This window comes from Mirounga leonina, unplaced genomic scaffold (genome assembly GCF_011800145.1).
Source record: "Mirounga leonina isolate KUSES-001 unplaced genomic scaffold, KU_Mleo_1.0 Mir_92, whole genome shotgun sequence".
Taxonomy (NCBI): Eukaryota; Metazoa; Chordata; class Mammalia; order Carnivora; family Phocidae; genus Mirounga; species Mirounga leonina.
In genome coordinates this window covers 7870942-7894164 of record NW_023270852.1, presented here as the reverse complement: position 1 = coordinate 7894164, position 23223 = coordinate 7870942, and the positions used below count along the sequence as shown (strand labels likewise).

General features: G+C 36.0%; 1 protein-coding gene across 5 annotated transcripts in view; it reads right to left on the bottom strand.

Moving 5' to 3' along the window:
- Positions 1-2348: 2348 nt before the first annotated feature.
- TMEM41B (transmembrane protein 41B) overlaps positions 2349-23223 on the bottom strand; it is a 38627-nt gene continuing 17752 nt past the window's right edge. For all 5 annotated transcript variants that reach the window (XM_034995601.1, XM_034995606.1, XM_034995602.1 and 2 more), the window contains 6 exons: positions 16008-16125; positions 13603-13731; positions 8734-8827; positions 7983-8087; positions 6666-6804; positions 2349-4733 (listed from right to left, as the gene is read on the bottom strand). In XM_034995601.1, coding sequence (XP_034851492.1) covers positions 4564-4733; positions 6666-6804; positions 7983-8087; positions 8734-8827; positions 13603-13731; positions 16008-16125 — 755 coding nt within the window. In that variant the 3' untranslated portion in view covers positions 2349-4563. The remainder of the gene's footprint in view (positions 4734-6665; positions 6805-7982; positions 8088-8733; positions 8828-13602; positions 13732-16007; positions 16126-23223) is intronic.

Sequence of the window (23223 nt, the reverse complement as noted above, 5' to 3'; positions counted from 1 at the left end):
GCTGTGGCCATTCCAGTGTTTCTGGGTCCGGGCCTCCAGAGGTGTTAATAGTCCTTTTGCTCAAGCCAGAGTCAGTTTTTGTTGCTTGCAATCAATGAACTTTAACAATAACCACACTTTATGAAGTACCAGGACATGAGTACAGCCTAGCCCCAATGCCCAGCTTCACCGTAACAGTAACAAATGGGTTAGTGTTGACCCTAACGCACCCCCACCCTCCCACTCCCAAGCAGCCCTTTGTTTTCTCAGAACTGTCCCCATATATTCTAAGGCCTGGTAGGCTTCTGTTTTGTTTGTAACCAAGACTTGCCACGCACTCACAGCTAAAGTAAATTGATGTCCAGGGTAGCATTCAGGCAGCATTTTGACCTAAAGGGAATGTGTTTATTTCCATTGCCCAGAATCTTACTCATTGGGCCTCTGAACTCAATTCCAGCTCGTCTGAACTGAGGCCTCCCTTCCCAACAAGGCTGGTTAGAATTGTTATCTGAAGATGACCAGTGTCTCATCCTGCTTCTCCTCCACCCAAATTATGTCCCTAAGAAAGGTTAGCAGGCCTCTCAGGTCTTTGGTGGTCTTAATTTCTATACTTCACTAAAAATCACTCCTATAGGGTTTAAATCTAGCTAGGACTGCTGTTCCAAGATGCATCCCATAGCACCCTTATCACATGACTTGATGCAAAATCTCCCAAGCCTTCCATATAGAGATTATTCTTCCTACTTTTCTGTAGCCAGAAGCTATATTTATCAATTCTGACAATTATCCATGTTACCAAATACATTTTATGAGTCACACATACCACTAGTGACATGAGCACTTGCACGTTTGACACATCGTAATTCTTGATAACAAATTCTGTTTTGTATCCATCACTATTCCTTCATCACTTCCAAAGCCTCTACTTCTATAACATTTTGGCATGTTCTAACCAGAAGTTCCAATTTTCCTCTACAATATCTATTGCTCTTTCGCGTCTCCAGTTAACAGTTGCCTATAACCTTAAATTAGTCCGGGTTCTCCAGAGAAACAGACCCAAGGGGTGTGTGTGTGTGTGTGTGTGTGTGTGTGTGTGTGTGTGTGTGTAAGAGATTTGTTGTTAGACAGTAGTGGTTCATGATCATGGAGGCTGGGAGGGCCCACCATCTGCCGTGTGCAAGCTGGAGATCCAGGAAAGCCAGTGGCATAGTTGGAAAGCCTGAGACAACAACGTCAATTCTAATCCAGATCTAATGGCCTGAGAAACAGAAGTGCCAGGGGCAGATGATCAGTGTCTCCGCTCACCAATCAGGCAGAGTGAATTCAACCATTTTGTTCTATTCTGGCAGTCAGTGGATTGGGGAAGGCTATCTGCTTTACTCGGACCACCAATTCAAGTGCTAATCTCTTCTAAAAACACCATCACAAACGCACCTAAAAATAATGTTAAGCCAGCTATTTGGGTATCCCATAGCCTAGTCGAGGTTGACACACAATTAGAAGGGCTTATTAATTGGGGCACCTGGGTGGCTCACTCGGTTAAGCGTCTGCCTTCAGCTCAGACCATGATCCCAGGGTCCTGGGATCAAGCCCCACAATGAGCCCCACAATGAGCCCTACGACGAGCCCCAGGAGGAGAACCAAGTCAGGCTCCCGGCTCAGTGAGGAGTCTGCTTTTCCCTCTCCCTCCTCCCAACTTGTGCATGTTCTCTCTCTCAAATAAATAAATCACAAAAAAAGAAGGGCTTATTAAATCTTTTTTATTAATTTCAGAGAATTCTATCATATCTGAGCTATAAGGAACCTAGACCTTAGAACTTACTTGTACCAGATGAGAAAAATGAAGCCTAGAGCTTAAACAATATCCTCCTAAAGCCATGCAGCCTAGAAAGTTTTCCTAGGTAAGGAAGAAAAAAGAAAGAAAATAATGAAAATGCACTACTACCCACTTTCTAAACATCTAAACTACAAGCCGTGAATGATCATTTACGCACCAGGAAAGCTTCAGCCCTTTTGATTTATTCTACCCATTTTCAAAAAGACCGAAGAGGGGCGCCTGGGTGGCTCAGTTGGTTAAGCATCTGCCTGCGGCTCAGGTCATGATCCCAGGGTCCTGGGATGGAGCCCCACATCAGGCTCCCTACTCCACTGGGAGCCTGCTTCTCCCTCTCCCTCTGCCACTCCCCCTGCTTCTGCCCACTTAGTCTCTCTCCATCAAATATATAAATAAAATCTCTTAAAAATTTTTTTCTTTGTTCTTAGAGGGGAAAATGTGCATCAGAATTTTAGGAGAATATATTTTTATTCAATGAATAAAATGGGTTTTTTTAAACATAAATACTTCCATGAAATAAATCCCAAGTACTACATTAAAGTTTTTTCAGTACAATTTATTCTTATTACACTTTAATTAGCATTTATTAAGTATCTTAGAAATATCATACTCAAAGTAATAGAACTCCAGAGAAAGGCCATTAACTAAGGCGAACAGTCTCAGTGTGTCAGCTTCTTAGTTAGCATGTTCGCCTCTCCACTACACATACTTGCTCTCTGGTGGTTATTACTGTGTAATGGTCTTCAAGGTGCGGCTGAAGCTTGAATCTACATCTGGTATCAGGCCAAGTCTGTAAATCCATGAATATAGGTCACTGACTGCGTTTAGGATACAGTTAATAATGATGAATCTGAAAAAGACTGGCTATTCTCTTGGGAGAAGAAAATACACCCCACCTAAGTGGCAGCTCAGTTTTCTAAGAAACTCAGAAAAGAATCATCAGCAAAGGGAAAGAATCAATGATAAGGAGAGGAATAATACTCTGAGAATAGAGTAAATACAATATATACACACTGGAGTAAATAGGCTTCTCCTGAGTCCAAGTTCTTACTTTTATTTTTAAAAGTCTGATAAAAATGTACTCAATTACATTTTATACAGTAATATTTAGTGAACTTTGTCCAAAAAGACTTATGTTTTAAGTTCATTTGTAAAAATAACAAAAGCTGTATCACTCAATCTCTGGTCAATAAGGAAGGAAGAAAAACCTTGCTAGAAATGACAATTTCACACAAAAGGCCAGGTGACATAAGAATAGTATATTAATATATTTTCTTTGTATTTACAATAAAGCCATTTGTTAATACTGTGATAGAAAAAATATTATGTAGTATGTAGTATTATGTAGTAGAGACAGGCTTTGAGAATGACCACTCCTCTCACAATAAAAACATACAAGGATTTCTCCCACAGCTAAGGTACTTCTCAACATGACAGTCTTGGGTGAAGGTAAAACTGACAAAGTACTTTACCTTATAGATCAGCTATATCCTAGAATCAAGAAATCAAGGGTATTACCATTAAGCAAGCAGCAAAAAGCTGTTTAGTTTTTCTAGGACCATCTAAATATAGTAGTTACCATGTGAGAATTTAATTTTACTTTGAATTATAAAAAGTAAAAACACTAAATTGGGTAACTGTATTAATCAAAAGCAGTCCCAAACAAAAAAGCCATCAATAAAAATGAAATAAGGCATTCTTATAAGTGTATCATGCATAAAAAGGATAATTACATAATACACACTTTAATGACCAGACTAATAAATAAATGAGGTAAATTTTTCAGTTATTGAAACAAATCAACTATATTTAACGACTTAAGTGTTGCGCTGCCACTGTTTCAGTTTCCAAATATAAAGTAATATAATTAATCATCTAAAAACTGCATACTCTGAATGTTCGCTTTTTTTTTTGATCCCCTTTTGAGATAGTAAAGGGAACTGTGTAACAAAATATTATCTGAATATAAATTATCAACACCAATATAATACAATTATCATATAATCGCCATTTTTATATGCACAGTGCAAATACTGTGAAAGCTAGAAAAAAAGATGACAATAGACTGGCCAGAATTTTAAATTTCAGACTAACCCATGATAATCTAGAACAGGAAAAACAAAAATAAAATTTAAAAATAGACAGAACTTGATCTCCTTTCCAAATTCGATAATCCACCAACATGCAGCTTCTAAACAAATTACCTCAAAGTTAAAAAAAGAAAATGTAAATCTCTTTTTGAGCTTTAGTCTTCAAGTTTACGCTCTTAAGGAAGACTAACATTAGCAAGAACTGTAATACTGTTTTTAAAAATCTAGAATCTTTGCTAATTTTGTAACTGCTTTCCCTATTTTAGTTATTATTAAGGGATAAGAGAGAAAAACATTAAATGATCAAGTAAAGGGTATGTATAGCCAGTTCATGAAATATATTAAGTTGAATCAGTTGGATCAAGAATTTCCTACTATGCTGCTACTAATTATCTATAGCTACCCTGGAGTAGTAATTCAGAAGGCGTCTATCATAACTACTGACAGTACTTTTCATAGTATATCAATTTCCATTTTTACTTTCTTCTCTCCCTTGCCACTTACATGCATTATTTTAACTGTGTGATAGGAAATTTTATTTTACAAACTCATTTCAAATTACTGAAGAGGTGATTTTAACACATAAACCTGCCAATCCTGAGATGACAATGATGATGATGATGATGATGATGATAGGAAAACTAAAACCCAGATGACTTCTCACTCAAATTTCTGCTTTAGTTTCTTTTGGAAGATGGCTGGCAGAATAGAAAGAAGAGCCAAAATCATTAGAACAAATACTGAGTTCCAGGAAACAGCTTCCCCTGCTGTTGTAAGCTGGTACAGTGTTGTTCCTGCTTTAATCGCTACAAAAGAGGGAGGTGCGACACCTAAAATAAAAAAATAAAAACATAAACAATCATTTTTAAAAATAAGATTTTGTAATATACTTTATCTTCACAAAATTATCCAGAACTCATAACAGCACTGATATTATTATATCATATCATATATATTATTATTATTATGTAATATTTTAAACTGATTCAAACAAATCCATATTTAAATTTTTTAAGACTTTATTTATTTATTTGACAGAGAGAGACACAGCAAGAGAGGGAACAGAAGCAGGGGAAGTGGGAGAGGGAGAAGCCACCTTCCCGCAGAGCAGGGAGCCCGATGCAGGGCTCGATCCCAGGACTCTGGGAGCATGACCTGAGCCGAAGGCAGACACTTAACGACTGAGCCACCCAGGTGCCCCCATATTTAAATTTTTAAAAATTAAAATGTTCTCTGTGTGTAAAAATGTCTTGTAAGAATATACTGATCTCCATTTTGGAAAAACGTAATTTAGTTTAAAGCCCCTTACATTTATTTCCATATAAAGAATTAAATCTTTCATAACTACCTCTGAAGGATAATGAATTTAAAAACTCAAGAAGAATTTCCAGAAAATAATTTACAACATTTACCAACAGCTTTGACCCAGCAATTTCAACTTTAGGAAATACTAATGCAGGGGTGCCTGGGTGGCTCAGTCGTTAAGCGTCTGCCTTCGGCTCAGGTCATGATCCCAGGGTCCTGGGATCGAGCCCCGCATCGGGCTCCCTGCTCCACGGGAAGCCTGCTTCTCCCTCTCCCACTCCCCCTGCTTGTGTTCCCTCTCTCGCTGTGTCTCTCTCTGTCAAATAAATAAATAAAATCTTTAAAAAAAAAAAGGAAATACTAATGCATATAAGCAAAGATATAGTCTCAAGGATGTTCATTAATGCATTATAAATAACAAAACTCTGGAAATAATCTAAATGTTCAAAAATAAGATTGAGTAGATTGTCCTTCATCCTTGACAGAATATATTTAAAAATGAAGTGGTAGGAGATACTCAGAAATAGAAAGATACTCAAAATATAAGAGCAGTTTATACAACAGCATAAGTGGAACTACATTTTGTTAAAAACCAGAACAAACTGGAAAAATTACTTTAGACCAAGTTGAAGTTAACTAAATCTCTAGGTATTCCACCTGTAAAATGAGGGGATAGGGATAAAAATCCTCTCTTCTGATTCCATGAATGCAACACTATTATACAAAATCCAAAATTATCCCTAAGATTTTTAAGTTTGTCAACGGATTTTTTTAAAGTAGCAACAAAATACTGATTTTGATTATTCTTTTCAAGATCTATAAATACTAACTTAAACTTTGACAGTACAAGAGAATCTGTTCATTTCATTGGTATCTAAACAATTCAAATTAAATTAGAAAAGCAGAATACTCTTACTAAAGAACCATCAGAATTCACAAAATGTATAAATGAATCTTTATGTCCACTAATTAATTTTAAAATTAAGTGCCAGCTACTTGAAAGCAAGAACATTTTATTAATCCTTGCTTCCCCCATACTTTGGTAATGCCCATAATAAATACTGATGTCAATAAAAGTAGGATCAACTTTCTACTGAACATTAAAGTTCAATATTTCAGTATGTGATTAAAAGATAAGGGAGTAAATTATTCAAAAAGGGCACCTTGATTTTCTTTTCTCCCCACCAAGGGAGAGAATGGAGTTAAATAAAGTCTTGCTCAAATCTGTATGATTACAAATATATCCAATAGAAAGTACACTTCTTTAACAGAAGTAACACAAAAATACTTAAGTCAACACAATCCAACAAACATTTCTGAGTATCTATTTACGTATGCCAGGCTCTGTGCCCAAGAGTTATATATGGTGCTGGCACGTGTGCAAAGAACACGAAACCCAGGCCAGCCGGACACTGTTAGGTATGTACACAACAAGTTCTAACACAGAGTGAACTTACCTAGAAAAGTGCCAATAAAAAAAACTTTCAATGGCACGTTTATCACAGGGGATGTAATATTAATAAACCAATTAGGCAGAAATGGTGTTATTCTCAAAAATATAATGTAGTTAATGAGATGTTCTCTATGACGCTCAACCTGTCATAAGAAAGAAACCAGTTAGGATCAAGATAAGGCCAATACTGAAAATAAGTTGCTTAATATAAAATATTTATTTCAAATTCTCATTCCCTGATAGTTCAGAATGTATCCAACAGAAATGATCAAAAAAGGAGCTTGAAAATGACAATGAACTACTTATCACATGCTCTTTACCAGAGCTAAATGAGATGAGTTTTTGTTTTAATTGTACTTACAGCTTAATGTTACACTACTGAAGATGGTTCTACATCTGCCTAGCTAATATGGCTCAACAATGACACTTTACACCGCAAAGAGCAAAATGAAACTTAAAACTATATACAAGATACACATCAGGTGACTAATATTTTAATGCCTTTAACTTCCTACAATGTAAAGGGCTAGTATAGCACATCACTAAACCTAGCCTCCAATTTAATCTTTATTTTTCTGTTATTATGATACACACTACACGAGTGACTCATTCATTAGATAAATGAGATTGAACAAGTATATGGAGATATTTAGCCAGTTAAATAAAAGCACTGATTATAGGTTATACTTCTAGATTTTGCTTTACAAATAATGATGGTGATTTGCAGTGAAATGCTTAATTTCTCATTTCCTAGTCTGTAAAGCAAAAGGGTAAGTGTAAGGCAGAATGATTTCTACAATTCCTCTGGGATTTAACTAACAGGTTGTTTCTTCTAATTCTTTATAAAAATAAGATTTTCTTAGCAACACCGTATTAGACCTTTCTGTGTAGTGGTGCTTATATTTATCATCGCTTGTCTTTGTAGAGATCCTGACTGAAGGGAACAGTCATTTCTACTGATGAAATGCATTCAAGGAGTTGGCTGATGTAAGTTTTTCAGGGACCCACTAGACTGGGCTGCATCAGCACAAAACAGGGAGCGTGTCCACATATGTGAATGCTTTCACAGACACGTTGACTTCTCCGCTCTGACTGAACTTACTAGGAATGAAGAACTAAAACTACTGTTACAGTACAGAAACTTAATATTTGAAATGATTAACATTCATTATTTGCCCACCACTTTAATTTACTTAGGTCGAAAGATCATTTTTATTAAAGCCCTGAGTCTGGGTTAACTCATATAGGGACTATACATTGACACACTGACCTCCCAATTAGCCAAAGAATTATGTTAAATAACTTAAAAATACATGTTTACCTGTTGTGACCATTTTACTGCTTTCTCTGTTAGGTATTTGTATACAACTGGCCTCCCAACTAAATAGGAGAGCATATAGCAGAATGAGGCCCCGAGTCCAGAACACTAGGAAACAACAAGAAGCCGTAAGCATTGTGTACTTTTCCATCTTAGTCACATGGATATATTCACTTAAGGAAAAGCTCAACTAGTATATTTCTTTTGGGGTTAAGGGACGATACTCTGCATGACCTCTCTTGTGCAGAGAACAAGAACCCATTTGATCTAGTCCTTTCTCAGACCAAATTAGGACTAAAATGAGACCGTCTGAAACTAATTGGCACTTGTGATTAAACTTAGTGACTATATCCAAATAGTTAAGGATACCATCTAGCCTAAGAATAAAACTTAAAGAGCCAATTCTTTTTTCAATTGCTATGCTTGAAAATACCACTTCCAGCCCTGGACTTAACTCATTGTGCCCACCAACACTCCTGGACTATTTGAATTACAAAACACAATAGGAAGGAAAGGCTAAAACAGAGCCTATAAATGCAATTAAGTCTGTGATGCTCCTGTTCTAGGAAAAAAACAAACTATAACATCTGCTTATGGGAGGACTTAAAAGATACTACTTTAACATTAATCACCTCTTAAAACTAATGAGTTTATGCTTACATAGACTGGTGGGACTAGATGCCATCCTTCTCCCTCATCATTCTATCAAAAGCTACTTTTTTTCTAGTCTCCCAAATTCATTTTATATACTTACCAAACAAACAAGAAATAAGGCTAGCGGAAAGGGATAAAGAAACCCTGAGAGTATACTGAGAAATATAGAGCCCGGGATAGCAAATGTTTGCAAGCTGTTAACTTCTAAGTTAAGGATTAAAACATAATAAAATGGAATTTTTAAAAGACAAATCAAACATTTCAGAGAAAAAAGCATCAATATAGAAGTTATATTAATAAGATTATATCCATATCTCAGTATTAATAAAGTAAAATTATATCTAATTTTTTAATTTAATTTTAGTTTAATTTAAGTTTAAAAAACCTACAACTCAGTTATAATGCCTTTAACTCTAAACTGACCATTTGCTAGCACTATCATAAATACAATGCTAATAAGAGTGTGTTACTAAAAGAAAAAACAAAACAAATACCCGACATGTACCAGATAAAGAACTGGGCAGTTTGGCAAAAGAAAAGAACAAATGAAAAAAAAAAAAAAAGAACAAAGAAGGTCTCCAGTAATCTTATAAATATGCTTCTCTAATGCATTCCATTTACTCCTAAATGTGTTCAGGAAACATGATTTCCATGGAAATCTAGGTACATATAGGGTTTAATAATTACTTGTTCTAATTTAACTTATAAACATCTACCTCAATTCACTACTGATTTAAAAAAGGACAGGGGTTACAAAATATAGTAAAAATCACAAATCTTATTTTTAAAACAGAATTATGTTGTTTACTACTTCCCTCTTTAATCCCAGTTCCCAGTGTGGAGCCCCGCCCACCCCCAGCACCTTTTTAAAACCCCTAACACGATTAACTTACAAGTCAGTCAGACTAAGCGAATTCCCTCAACATCTACCCTTCTTTAAAATTTCTATCTTCACTCATTCTCCCACTCTTCTTTTCATCTAGTTCCCACTTTATTCATGTTTTCATCTCAATCTCCTCTGTCTTCTTCCTGGCTTCTTTTATCTTCAGCTTCTTGCTCTTCTACAGGATCCCTTCTGTAGGAAACTGCTCAGATGCCTATGATCTCAAGAAAACCTAGGCTCTCCTTGACCAAGGTATTATATCCAGCTACTGCATCTCATCTTCACTTCCTCACAGATTTTTTCCTTGTCCCCTTGCAACCTGACTTACCTATGCACCACTCTACGGACACTTCCTCCTAGCCAAAAATAATGATTTTTTTCCTGTTTCTTTCTTCATTCTGATTTAATTGGTTTCAAAATTATGTAGAATATTTACCTGGTTCTAAAGTCAAATCTACGCAATGAAGTACATCTAGAGAAATTTCACCTCCATCCCTGTATCACATTCTCTCCCCATAAGTAAACACTGTTATTGGCTTTTTTTTTTTAATGCTATGAAGCTGTGTCTATTTTTTTTTTAAAGATTTTATTTATTCATTTGAGACACAGATAGGGAGAGAGAGAGAGCATGAGCAGGGAGAGAGGCAGAGGGAGAGGGAGAAGCAGGCTCCCCGTTGAGCAAGGAGCCCGATGTGGGGCTCTATTCCAGGACCCTGGGATCATGACCTGAGCCAAAGGCAGACGCTTAACCATCTGAGCCACCCAGGTGCCCCCTGTTATTGGCTTTTAAAGATACTCTTTCTCGGGGCGCCTGGGTGGCTCAGTCGGTTAAGCGTCTGCCTTTGGCTCAGGTCATGATCCCAGGGTCCTGGAATAGAGCCCCACATCGGGCTCCTTGCTCAACGGGGAGCCTGCTTCTCCCTCTCCCTCTGCCTGCAGCTCCCCCTGCTTGTACTCTCTTTCTCGCTATCTCTCTGTCAATAAATAAATAAAATCTTTTTTTTAAAAAAAAAACCCTTTCTTTAAAAAAAAAAAAAAAATCTGCATGTGTATGTGTGTACTCATATAGATAAAACACAGCATATAAACTTACTATTCTGCTCTTTGCTCTTTTCATTTAAGGATATAGCCTGGGGGTAATAATGCCTTAATGGCATAGAGAGACCTTTCTCATTCTTTTAATAGCTACAGAGTCCACTCTAGTGTTTAGATTTACCATGGTTTATTCAACCAGTCCCCTATGGACTACATTGGGTATGGATCCTTCTAACTGAATATTTAAAATTCTGCATGTCCTAAATAAAAGCAAATATTTTCTTCCTTTCCCAACCTAAATATGGTCCTCTACCTATTCTCTTTTTTTCAAAAGGCCAAAAATACAAAACCAAAGAAAGGTAACCAACAAGAACAAAACTGGCATAATATTGATAACTGTTGAAGCTGGATGATGGGTACATAGGAGTTCATTATGATTTTCTCTACTTTTGTGTACATTTAAAATTTTCCATAATAAAAGAAACTTTTTAAATTACTTAAAGTCCTCAATGACTACCCAATACCAAATGAATATTCTAAATTCCTTAGTCTGGTACTCAAAGTCCTCTACAGAGTGCAGTGTCTAGCCTACCCTCCTAAACTTATTTCTCTATCCTCCCCTTCTCATACCCTAAACTCCAACTAAACTGGATACCCGATCACTTCTTAACCATGCCCTGTGCTTAAAAGCTCTGCTCTAGACTTACTCCAACTAGAATGAAACTGTGCCACGTCTCTACCCATAATTCCCCATTGCTCTAGTAGTTGTTCTCCTTTTGAACGCTCAAAAACACTAGATTTCTACTTAGCATATAATTAATAACCCAAAAGCTGAGAGGCAAAATAGGGCAAAACAAAATGACTTTCCAAAGTAAAGAGAAACTATATGCCTTGTTCCCAAAAACCTTATAAAAGTCAAATGAAAAAAATGAACAAAGTTTTTATCTTACCTGGGGAAAATATTTTAATTCATGGTTACAGTGTACAAAGGCAAAATAACTTTAAGTCTAACACTACGGTTTTCCCAGATAGGTTCTAAAATAGAATTAGTAGGAAAAGGCAGCAGTTATGGATTTCTTAAAAGTTTACATATTATTAAATTACTTTACAAATAGCTGCCAAGGGCGCCTGGGTGGCTCAGTCGTTGAGCGTCTGCCTTCGGCTCAGGTCATGATCCCAGGGTCCTGGGATCGAGTCCCACATCGGGCTCCCTCCTCGGGGGGAGGCCTGCTTCTCCCTCTCCCACTCCCGCTGCTTGTGTTCCTGCTCTCGCTATCTCTGTCTCTGTCAAATAAATAAATAAAATCTTTAAAAAAAAAAAACAAATAGCTGCCAAATAACTTGTTGAAAGATAAGTGCATAATAATGATTCATTCTCTAAATTTTCCCTAATTGGATTTTTTCTCACAATAAATAAATGACAAAGTTCCTACATACAGCACACTACCTAAATAAAAATGTATTCTCATTAGATGGATAAAGGAGTAATGTTTATATTGTCAGCAAAAGATTTTGTAAATGTACCCGTAACAAATTGCTTATGCTGGGAATAACTGGTCCAGCATGCTTAAGTATATACTCAAAACATTTGTATAAGGAGGCAAATATAGAAACATATATATATGTTAAGTATATAGCATCTAATCTAATATAAATCCAAGAAAAGAAAATGCTACTGAATTTTAGGAGAAAAAGTTTTAATTGAGAAGTCCAATAACCAAAAGCAATTCAGGAAATAAAAGAGGAAGCCAAAATAGAAATAGTTTGAGAGAAAAAAGAAAAAAAAATAGTTTGAGAGAATTCACAAAGTAACTAATTTAACTTTTAAAAATAAATGCTGGTTGGGGGGATGCTTGGGTAGCTCAGTTAAGCCTTTGATTGGATTTCAGCTCAGGTCATGATCTCAGGGTCATGAGATCAAGCCCTGCGCCTGGCTCCGCACTCAGCAGGGAGTCTGCTTAAGAGATTCTCTACCTTTCTCCCTCTGCTCCCCCCCCATGAGTGCTCTCTCAAATAAATAATCTTTAATAAAAATAAAAATGGTGGTTTAAAAGGGATAATGATTACCTTTACAAAATCAAGAGATAATTTTTTTTTTTTTTAATTTTTTTTTTTTTTGGCGGGGGGGGGGGGGGGGGGGGAGGAAAGCACCAGCAGGGGGAGTGGCAGAGGGAGAGAAAGAAGCAGGCTCTCAGTTGAGCCAGGAGCCCAACATGGGGCTCGATCCCAGAACCCTGGGATCATGACCTGAGCTGAAGGCAGACACTTTACCGACTGAGCCACCCAGTCACCCCGATAATGTCTTTCATTAACTGAGAAGATTTGAAAATAAGCTGGATTAAAATAAAAAATACAAAAAATCGGATTAAAGTTAAAGCCCATAAATTAGAAGATTAATCACCAGTAGCATAAGCCGTTTGAAAATATGCAGGAAGAATAAAGCTAAAGCTATTTTCCTGACTAGTTAATACAACATATATTTCTATAAAACGAATACATACCAATAATTATTTTAAAAATTCATATCCTTTTAATTGACTAATTATCCTCTTAAGATCTTTTTACAAAGAAATCATTAAATGGAAGAAAAAAATCATGAACAAGAAGATTCATAACATGACAAGTAGAAAAGTAAAAAATTAAATACAAATTATATCTTCAAACCTAAGGGAACATTTTTTTAAATTATGCTGTGGTGACTATTAATTCAAAATAACTAAACTAAATTAATCAACTAACTAATACAATAATAAATTAAAGAGATAAATAAAATAATTATCTTGAATAATACAGAGGAAAGGAAAATGTTTATAAGTGAAATAAGCAGAATACAGAAGAACTGGTAATAAATATTCAGAAATAATAACTGAGTTGAGATAGGTTTAAGGTGAGAATGTTTCCCATTTTAATTTTTCTATATTTTACTAAATATTACACTGCATTAACAATTTTTAAAAGAAAAAAGTTATGCATAACTAAACAGTACTTTTAAAACTTCTTTCTTGAATAAAACTAGAAAACTTTTTTTTTTTTTTTCAGTTAAAAGGATACAAAATATATGTAGCAAAATAAGCTACAAGTACTTGTACATAAAAGGTGTCCTTATATTTGGATAAAACTTTTCCTAGGGCCTTGGCATCATCCATATCTCTGGGAACCTTCATATTCACTCTTTCTTCTCTAAAGAAATAAAATTAAAGTGAAAAATTTTAAAGCAGAAATTTGCCAAGATAATTAATATCAAAATCAAAGTTCAAAACATGAAGTTTTATCCAAAATGATTTGATGCTTGAATATTAACCATAAATTTGTAAGTTTTAAGTTCAAAAGTCTATAAATTATTTGTTTTTAATGCTTTATTATGATTTCATGAGACCTGCAATCTATATATGAAAGTTCAGGATGACCCAAACTAAATTAGGTTAAAAGCATTTGCTCCAACACTGGTATAAATTTTGAATTAAGAAGTGAACTACTGATATTAGCATATTTAAAACATATTTAACATCATTTTGGGTAATCCTCATGATAACCTAAGGTCAATAATTAATTAAAACTAAAATTAAGTAAAATTTTTGGTGATTTACAGTTCACATCTTTTCTGGAATATCCCAGCTCAAAGTTAAGATAAAAACAGAAACATTTTTCCTTTTCTATTAATTTTACTTTATATTTGGAACTGAATGATTTCTTGCTTATAAAAGCCTGATAATTTACCTCTGTTTAATGTATATCGTGCCCATTTGTTTACATGATAAAATTCAACTGATCTTGCAGAACAATGACAGACTGCTGCCTATGTTCTATAAAGATAGCAAGTAAACTAAAATGTGTTTTCTCATTTTTAAATTTAAAAACTAAAAAACTCATTATAGGGGTGTGCACGTATGTATGCACACACACACACACACAGAAATAAGCAGAACATAACAGGTTTATAATAGCATACTTATATACAAGTCATGTTATCATTCTTAGAGCAGACTGAGAGCAAAGACCATCTCAATCTATATATTCTTGCCCTCTTTCAGTCAGCTCTTTACTTCCTCCTCCTTGATCAAAACCAGAAAGGATCTAAAATTCAATCATACTAATATTAACCTATCAATAGAACAGGTTAGCCTCCCAAAGGCATTTACACTGATGTAAGAAATCAAAGTACTAAAATAAAAATAAGTTTAACTATAAAATTTCAAGCATAAGGAATTGTTAATAAAAGGAAGTTAAGAGGAAAACAGGAACTTCCGAACACCTTGAAATCACATTTCACAGTTACCCATTACCACACCAGTCTGGTCCTGTGTTGAAAATCTAACTACATTTTAGTAGTCCTTCGGAAATCTATGATTACACAAGGGTGGTATTACTGTTTAAACAGCCCTGGGAAAAAAATAAAAATAATTAAAAAAAATAAACAGCCCTGGGATATTTTGCCTTCTTAAAGTATGTTTCAGGTCCATAATCTCTTCCCTAAAATTCAAAAACCTCTGAAAACCAAAAGTTCTTCATACTCTGTCAGCAAAAGTTGACCCACACTTACATAATTATTCATATAGTCTTTTATTATGCCCATTTCTATGCAAAAATATTAATGTATTTGATTACAGGATGCTGCCCCAGATCTTGCTGGAGGTACTACATAACATTTATTCCATGTAGTCTTTCCAAAATGGAAAAATTCTAAATTCTGAAACACATTTCACCCCAAGGTTTGGGCTAAGAAATTCTGGACATACAGTAGATAAGATATACAAGGTTTATACAAAGTCCATTTCACTGTGAAAACTACCTATTCAGACCATATCATTTTCATAACACGGGGAAAAGAAAAAGAGCTAGGAGAGACAGATGTGATGGGGATGGAAATGGATGAGTAGAAGCAGACAGAAACTGACCACAAGAAGGAAGGGAGAAAACATGGACGGAAAAGGGGAGGAAGGCAGAGAAGAGCATCAATGGTTTTCAAACCGCAGGTCAGTATCTTTCATGAATTTTAAAAGAAGTTTGCTTCATCACTACTGGCATTAAAAAATAAATTAAATAGAATAATTTAGAAAATATCAGAGAACAAGACCTGTTGCATGAAACTTTAACTTAATTTTATATGTATAGATGTATGCAAGTGAGCAGGGGAGAGGGGACAGGCACATGCATGCACGATCATGATATAAAAACGTATTTCTTAATGTGGTTCTATTTTTTTTTTTAAATTTGAAAGCCATTTGAAAAATGAGGCTTTAACTAGAGGAGCAGTGCTAGGAAACCCCTGCAGATAAAATCAGAGGCAAATTTGGAAAGGAGTGTTTAAATAGCAGTGTCAATATGGACTTGCTACAAACCATGAGAGCTGATATACAATCACCATGACAGTTCTGTTGCTTAAGATTAGTTTAACTTTTAACCCATTTTTATTGATAAATGTCTAGGCATTTTTCAGTTTCTTTCTGTATACTTACTCACTAAGCTGAGGAAAATTTTTATATACCAAAAACATAACAAAAGCTGCAGATAAGAAAATGGACACCAATATAAGAAGTGACATTCTTGCTGACCCAGCTTCTGCACAGGCTTTTTCTGAAAGGGGAAAAAAAAAAAAGGCTATAATTAAGATAAATATTTTAAGAAGACAGTATTCCAAGTCAGCAAATAATTTCCTTAAAGGCTTTCCTCCCCCAAAAACTTTTCACACTTTTGTCCAAAACACTGTTTTAACAGAAAATTTTAACTACTATTGTATTTGACATTTATTAACCAGGCCTATTACTTTTGGGGGGATATATCCATTTCAGAAGCATGAAAAAACAGAACACCATAATTTGAAGCATTGATTTGTTGATATGCCAAAGGGGAATAAATATTATCACTGACTTTCAAAATTGTTTACCTATACTGGGAGCTGACAGCATAGACAGAATGGCCTCTTAGGAAAAATGAGGTAATATGGCAATTACTTCAACTGTCATAAGGACCCAGAGATTGACTAATACAACCGGTGAATGTTACGCTTTTTTTTTTTACACTGAGGGCTTCAGAATATAGTTGAGTCTCAAACGTTTTCGGTGGCTCTCTGAGACCCCAAGAATGGCAGAATTTGTTTACATTCCCTCACAAGATAATCTTAGTGTTATCTAAAAAATTACATGCAAGATAAAAGTATGGAATGAGATCCAGGAGACAGCAAGCAGAAGAATGAGCAAGGCTGTTTTTACCAGGAAGCGTTAAATAGTGGGGAGGCTAAGATACCTTAGTAGTGCTCACTGGGGAAAAGGCAGAAGTGGGTGGCTCAAGTTTTATTGCCTACATTTGCCATTATCCCGTTACTGATAACACTCAGGGGATTAAAAAAAATATATGAATGCTATAGTAAGAATTATTTTTAGTTCTCTGAAAACTAAATGGATGGATCTACCACTATGCCTGTCCCCTAATTACTGTTTATGTAACTTTTATACACACTTTTATGAAGTATCCTAATCAAATGCCTGTACTTATTCATTAATTTCACAAATCCTTCTTCACATTTATAAAGGTGTATTAGACAGGTGTCACTGACTGTTCTACTAACACCCTCTTTCTCTGGGAAACTTTCCCATGTTCCCCTTCCCCCCGAAGGGGCTAATCTCATTGGCCCTATTACAGTATGATTCCAACCCTTTACCCTCCCAAACACAGAAGGCTAACTTGCCCAAGGTTGGAGACCTAAGTCAAGTAGAAACACTTCATTATTGGCTGACCAAATTTTCTCTTGAAAATTTGAACTAAAACAAAGAGATGCTGTTGTCAAGAGGTAGTAGGTCTTGAGGCTGAAAGGTCAAGCAGTGAAAGCCACAGATAACAACATGGAAAGCCAAAGACATGTACCAGAAAATATAAGAGGGGAGAGTGAAACATAAACCCGGGGAAACTGGTTCATTTCTAACTTTCTCACTTTCCTTGAAGCCTGGCTATATTTCATTTCTTGCTCATGAATGCCAGTGAGATTGTCTCTTATATTCTTTATTCTATATTCTCTTTTTTACTGGAGCTGGTTTAAACTTATTTCTGCTCCTTTCAACCAAAAAGTCTTAACTAATTAAAAAATAAACTTCATTTCATCCCTTGTCTTATTATGGTAGTTTTATATATTTTACAACTGAATTTGTAAGATTTTGCTCAATTCTATGTTGAACATGGAGCAAGAGAAACCAACTAGCTCCATGCTACTCAAGGTGTACTGTGTGAGTTACATCATTCAGCATCACCAGGGAGCTTGTAAGAAATGCAGATTCTCAGGCCAACATCCCAGAACTACTAAATCAGAATCTGCATTTTAATAAGATACCCAGGTAATCTGCATGTACATTAAAGCTTAAGAGGAAACAATATGGCCCACTTTACCTATCTCATAGGTAAGTAAACAGAAGCCCTAAGGAGGCTGCACTATCTATTAAAAAAAATTAAATCCTAAGCAACCGAATAGCATAAAGTATATCTCTAAAGCCCTTTAATATCCATTTATAATCAACTCATAATTTCTAGGGAAATACAAGTTGCTTAGGTTAGTGCTTGATATACTAGATATAAATTATTCTTACCTGGTCATTAAAGCAGACTTTCTGAAAGACAATATTAGGTTTATTAAGTTCTAGTATTTTGTGAACACTAAATTTAAAAAATTTTATCTTTTCCAATTTTCTGTAATCTAAACATTACTTTGTTATCATCTGAATCTAAAAGAGGACTTTTCTTCAAAAACCAGGTCACAAATAGAAACTTACTTGCTCATTTCATACTTCTGAAATTTACTGCAGGAAGGAAGGAATAGGATCATAAAGTAATATAAAAGATACCTTCAATGGAGTAATAAACCAGGCATGCCTGCCACTGAATATTCCAGTTCATTAATCCACTAATATATTTATATATATGCTTTTTTGCAGCACAGAAAATTAAACAGAGACTTTAAACATCTGAGGTGGTTTTCAAATATGAAAAGGTCTCTGCAGAATCTTATGATAACAAATGCCTAATTGTTCATATCTTTGCCCTGGTTATGATACCTAATTCAATGCATGTCTTGAGAATTTAAGAAATCATATCTACTTACCCTAAAAAGAAAAGAGTAATCAGCTAAAAGTCACAAAAATATCAGTGTGCACTAAAACTAATTCAACCAAAAATGTAGTTTTAAATAGCAAAATCTATGGAAACACAAACTTCTCACAAGGCTAAAATGTTATGTTCCTACTTTATTAAATAAAGAAGTAATCTACCAGAAAAGGAGTAATAGTAATATATAAACATTAAGGTTTTGGGCATAGTTTTTTTTTTTTTTTTAAAGATGTTATTTATTTATTCGATAAGAGAACGGGAGAGAGAGTGAGAGAAAGCACAAGCAGGGGGAGCAGCAGAGGGAGAGGGAGAAGCGAAGCGGAACTGGATCCCAGGACTCTGGGATCATGACCTGAGCCAAAGGCAGACGCTTAATGACTGAGCCACCCAGGTGCCCCTGGGCATAGTTTTCTATGGGCTGATATCAAAGCAAAGACATGTTAACACATATATAGCCTGTACAATTTTTCCAGCAGCCTGCTACTTCTTAAAGGCATGTTCATTTTTTTTTTAAAAGAATTTATTTACTTATCTGAGAGAGAGAATGGGAGAGAGCATGAGAGGGGGGAGGGTCAGAGGGAGAAGCAGACTCCCCGCCGAGCAAGGAGCCCGATGCGGAACTCGATCCCAGGACTCCAGAATCATGACCTGAGCCGAAGGCAGTTGCCCAACCAACCGAGCCACCCAGGAGCCCAAGGCATGTTCATTTTATTTTTTTTTAAGATTTTATTTATTTATTTGAGACAGAGAGAATGACAGAGACAGAGAGCACATGAGAGGGGGGAGGGTCAGAGGGAGAAGCAGGCTCCCTGCCGAGCAGGGAGCCCGATGCGGGACTCGATCCAGGGACTCCAGGATCATGACCTGAGCCGAAGGCAGTCGCTTAACCAACTGAGCCACCCAGGCGCCCAAGGCATGTTCATTTTAAATCTACCTGGAATTACTTGCTCAGCCTTCACTTTTCACTTACTTCCTTGCTTGAATCAAGTCCAGAGTACAAAACGGACTGATACAAATAATTTAATATTATGAGCATCTTTTAAACTCTTCAAAACCAGTACTTTTTCGTTTTTCATCCGGAAGATATTTGTAGACACAAGAATTACTGCTAAGAATAAAGGGCTGATTCCCCACCACCATGACCCCACCCCTTCCTTGGTACTTTTCTTTAGGATTTCTCCTCTGCAAGGTATGCACTCAAATGTAGAGTTGCTTAGGACCACCTGCTGAGCATCTATTATGTACAAAATGTTCTGCTCAGCCTCTGCTTTTAAGAAGCTGATACCAACATTAGCTACATTCCCAAAGAATGGCACAAAGGGGTTTTGAGTATATAGAAAAGCAAGATTACTAGGCTGGAGTAATGGAGACAAGATTCACAGAGCAGGTAGAAATTTGGTTGAAGACTGAAAGATGAGAAGAGTTTACAGCCTTCTAACCCATACTGTAGCTAAATACATTTTTAAAGATTTCAATAGGTTATATCATTCTCTTAAATTAAAAATCAGGGGCACCTGGCTGGCTCAGTTGGTAGAACGTGCAACTCTTGATCTCAGGGTTGTGAGTTTGAGCCCCACATTGAGCACAGAGATTACTTAAAAATAAAATCTTTTAAAAAATTAAATAAGACATTTAACGTGTTAGCTCTAAAATTAAACTATAATATTTTTCTTCCCATTATTAACTTACCAGTCCTAAGTAAAGGGTCACAGGGAAGAAAGGTATCAGGCAACATTTAACTGGACTACAGAAACCACCCTGAGTGTTCCCTGAGTACACATTTTTCTGACTGCTACTTGTTGTCTTACAGTTGGATAATGAAATATATAGACATTTGAATAAAATTAACTGCCAGGTTTAACCTGATACCTATTTCCTGCATGTTTTCAAATTAGGCAAACTTTTTCAAGCATTGTGTTCAATAGTAACATAGAAAACAACTGATAAGAATGCAAAAAACACAGTGACATTCAATACTGAAGCTCTCCTTTCTTTCACACTAACTGGTGACTGCTAACTAGGGGGTATTAGCTATTATGAGTCAACAATTTTCCTTGAGTATAATTCTATTAAGTCCAGAGACTAGCATGTAATTGATTTAGAGTTCTAAACAGATAAAAATTGAAAATATTGTTTAATGATAATTCTACATCTAATTGTATAGCATGCATATTTATAATGTGCCTCCTCCCGGTTGCATTAGATGTATGTCATTTAGCATTTAGAGCTACCCACAACAGTTCTTTATATATTCATTAACCTTCAAATCTTCCATCATAGTAATTCCCAATTTGAATCATCCCATTATCTGCTTTCCAACCTCCTCCAGGCTAAAGGTACTGTTAGAGAAAGTCAACATAACGTTCTCTTCGCCAACAAGTTCACATGCTTTTCTATGTTCAATTACTGGTTACCACTGGCAAACAATAATCCTTTCACAGCACTCTCTAAAAAGGCTATTTCAAGTCTCTTCAAGCCTTTAATTCTATCTTCATCTATTCTCAAACAATGACACTGCTTCCACACTTTAGTGAGCTCCCCAATCTCTATCTCAAGATCTGTTCCCCAAATTATCTTCCCTTGTCCCTTATCTTTGCATTAAATGCTAACATATTTCCTTTCAGATTTTGCTCCAAGAACTGTCTCTTCTCCATTCACCCTGTATCTTCAATTCTTCCTCTTAAGAGCACCTTTTCTCTAACTCCTAATATGCATTATCCTTTCTGAAAAATCATAACCTTAATGGCCCTATAGTAGCTCCCTATTTCTCTTATTATTTTCATATCAAAACCTTTTGAGGGGCGCCTGGGTGGCTCAGCCATTAAGCGTCTGCCTTCGGCTCAGATCATGATCTCAGGGTCCTGGGATCGAGCCCCGCATCGGGCTCCCTGCTCCGCGGGAAGCCTGCTTCTCCCTCTCCCACTCCCCTTGTGTTCCCTCTTTCTCTGTGTCTCTCTGTCAAATAAATAAAATCTTTTACAAAAAAAAACCCTTTTGAAAAGCAAAATCTGGTGGGCCTGGGTGGCTCAGTCGGTTAAGCGTCTGCCTTTGGTTCAGGTCATGATCCTGGGATCAAGTCCTGCATCAGGCTCCTCGCTAAGTAAGGAGACACCTTCTCCCTCTGCCCGCCACTCCCCCTGCTTGTGCTCGCTCTCTCTCTCTGACAAATAAAATCTTAAAAAAAAAAAAACCATGAAAAGCAAAATCTTCCTAAATCTGCAAGATCTTAGGAGTGACTCTTACTGCTGATCAGGTCTACTAGTTCTCAACACTGTGTTTTCTCAACCTACTTGATCCTACCATGAAGAAGCAAAAGACCCATCTCATTACAGGGACTCTAATAAGTTTCCGTGGTCACAAGAATCTACTACAATATTTTTGGAAGTAAATTTTATTTCAAAGGCTTAAGAATTTTTTTATTATTAAAAATAAAAAATGGTAGTATCATCAAGTATAAATTCAAATAACTAAGATAACTATAAAATACAAATAACTATTAAGACCACACAGAGAGAGAATGCATGTTTGTAGGTAGAAGAAACACCACTGCCAATTTTGTATAAAGGCTCATTCTCTAAGGCTTATGCCCTATAACTGTGCTGCCATTCAATCCACACACCCTCACTCTCACCTAACCACTTTCACATGCTTCCCCCCCTCCATTCACTAAAGGCTGAGATCAAGCTTATAGTAAACTTCTTCCTAATCCTAAAAGAGTCATCATCCATTTAGATGATCCACGCAGCCTCAAAATTCTTAGACCTTCATTTCTACTCAACTTTAGCCACCTACTTCCAATGATAAACTAAGTTCTCACATCCCCTGAGACTGCTCTACCTTGGACTTTTAAATCCCAATGTGCCATTCCTCGATCACCTTTATTCTCTTCCTGAGCTTACTCCCTCCATTTTCTCCCTTCTGTGGGCCCCTCACTTTTCTTCCTTCCACGCCCAGCCCAGATTCCACAGTGTATCATCTGAAGCAGCACCTTTGAGTGGAATCCTTACCCTTTTCTTAAATCTAATCAAACCCAAAATCAGTGCTACAAGTTCACCTTCTTCACTAAGATGGCTGAGCACAAAGAGAAAAACCATGAGTTATCCATCATAGAGATCTATGTCTTTGGGAAAACTAACTTAGCCTCATTCCTACTCCCATTTTTTTTAGGTGTCTAACATGAATCAGGTTGAGCCAATTTGATTACAGTGATAGGTTCAAGGACAAGCATTATCTGAGACAGTCTAATCAGAATGAATATCTAGACTTCTATTGGTAGTGCTAGGAAAAAGATTCTCAAAGTTATCAAGGAAGCATTTAATTTACCTGGACCTTCAAGAGAAATCAACCTTAAGGTAAAGCTGACATTAAAGATGTGAAAGAAATCAGATCCTGGTATCACTGGGCCACTGTTCCAGACTGAAGCCAGTGAATCCCACTTAATCTCTCAATTTTTTAGTTATATAAATCAATCAACTTCCTTTCAGCAAGGGTTTCAATTGTATTTTCTATTGATGATAAACACAAGAATCCTGATACATAATATTTGGGTTGAGACTGGCATCAATAAATTGCACTAATACC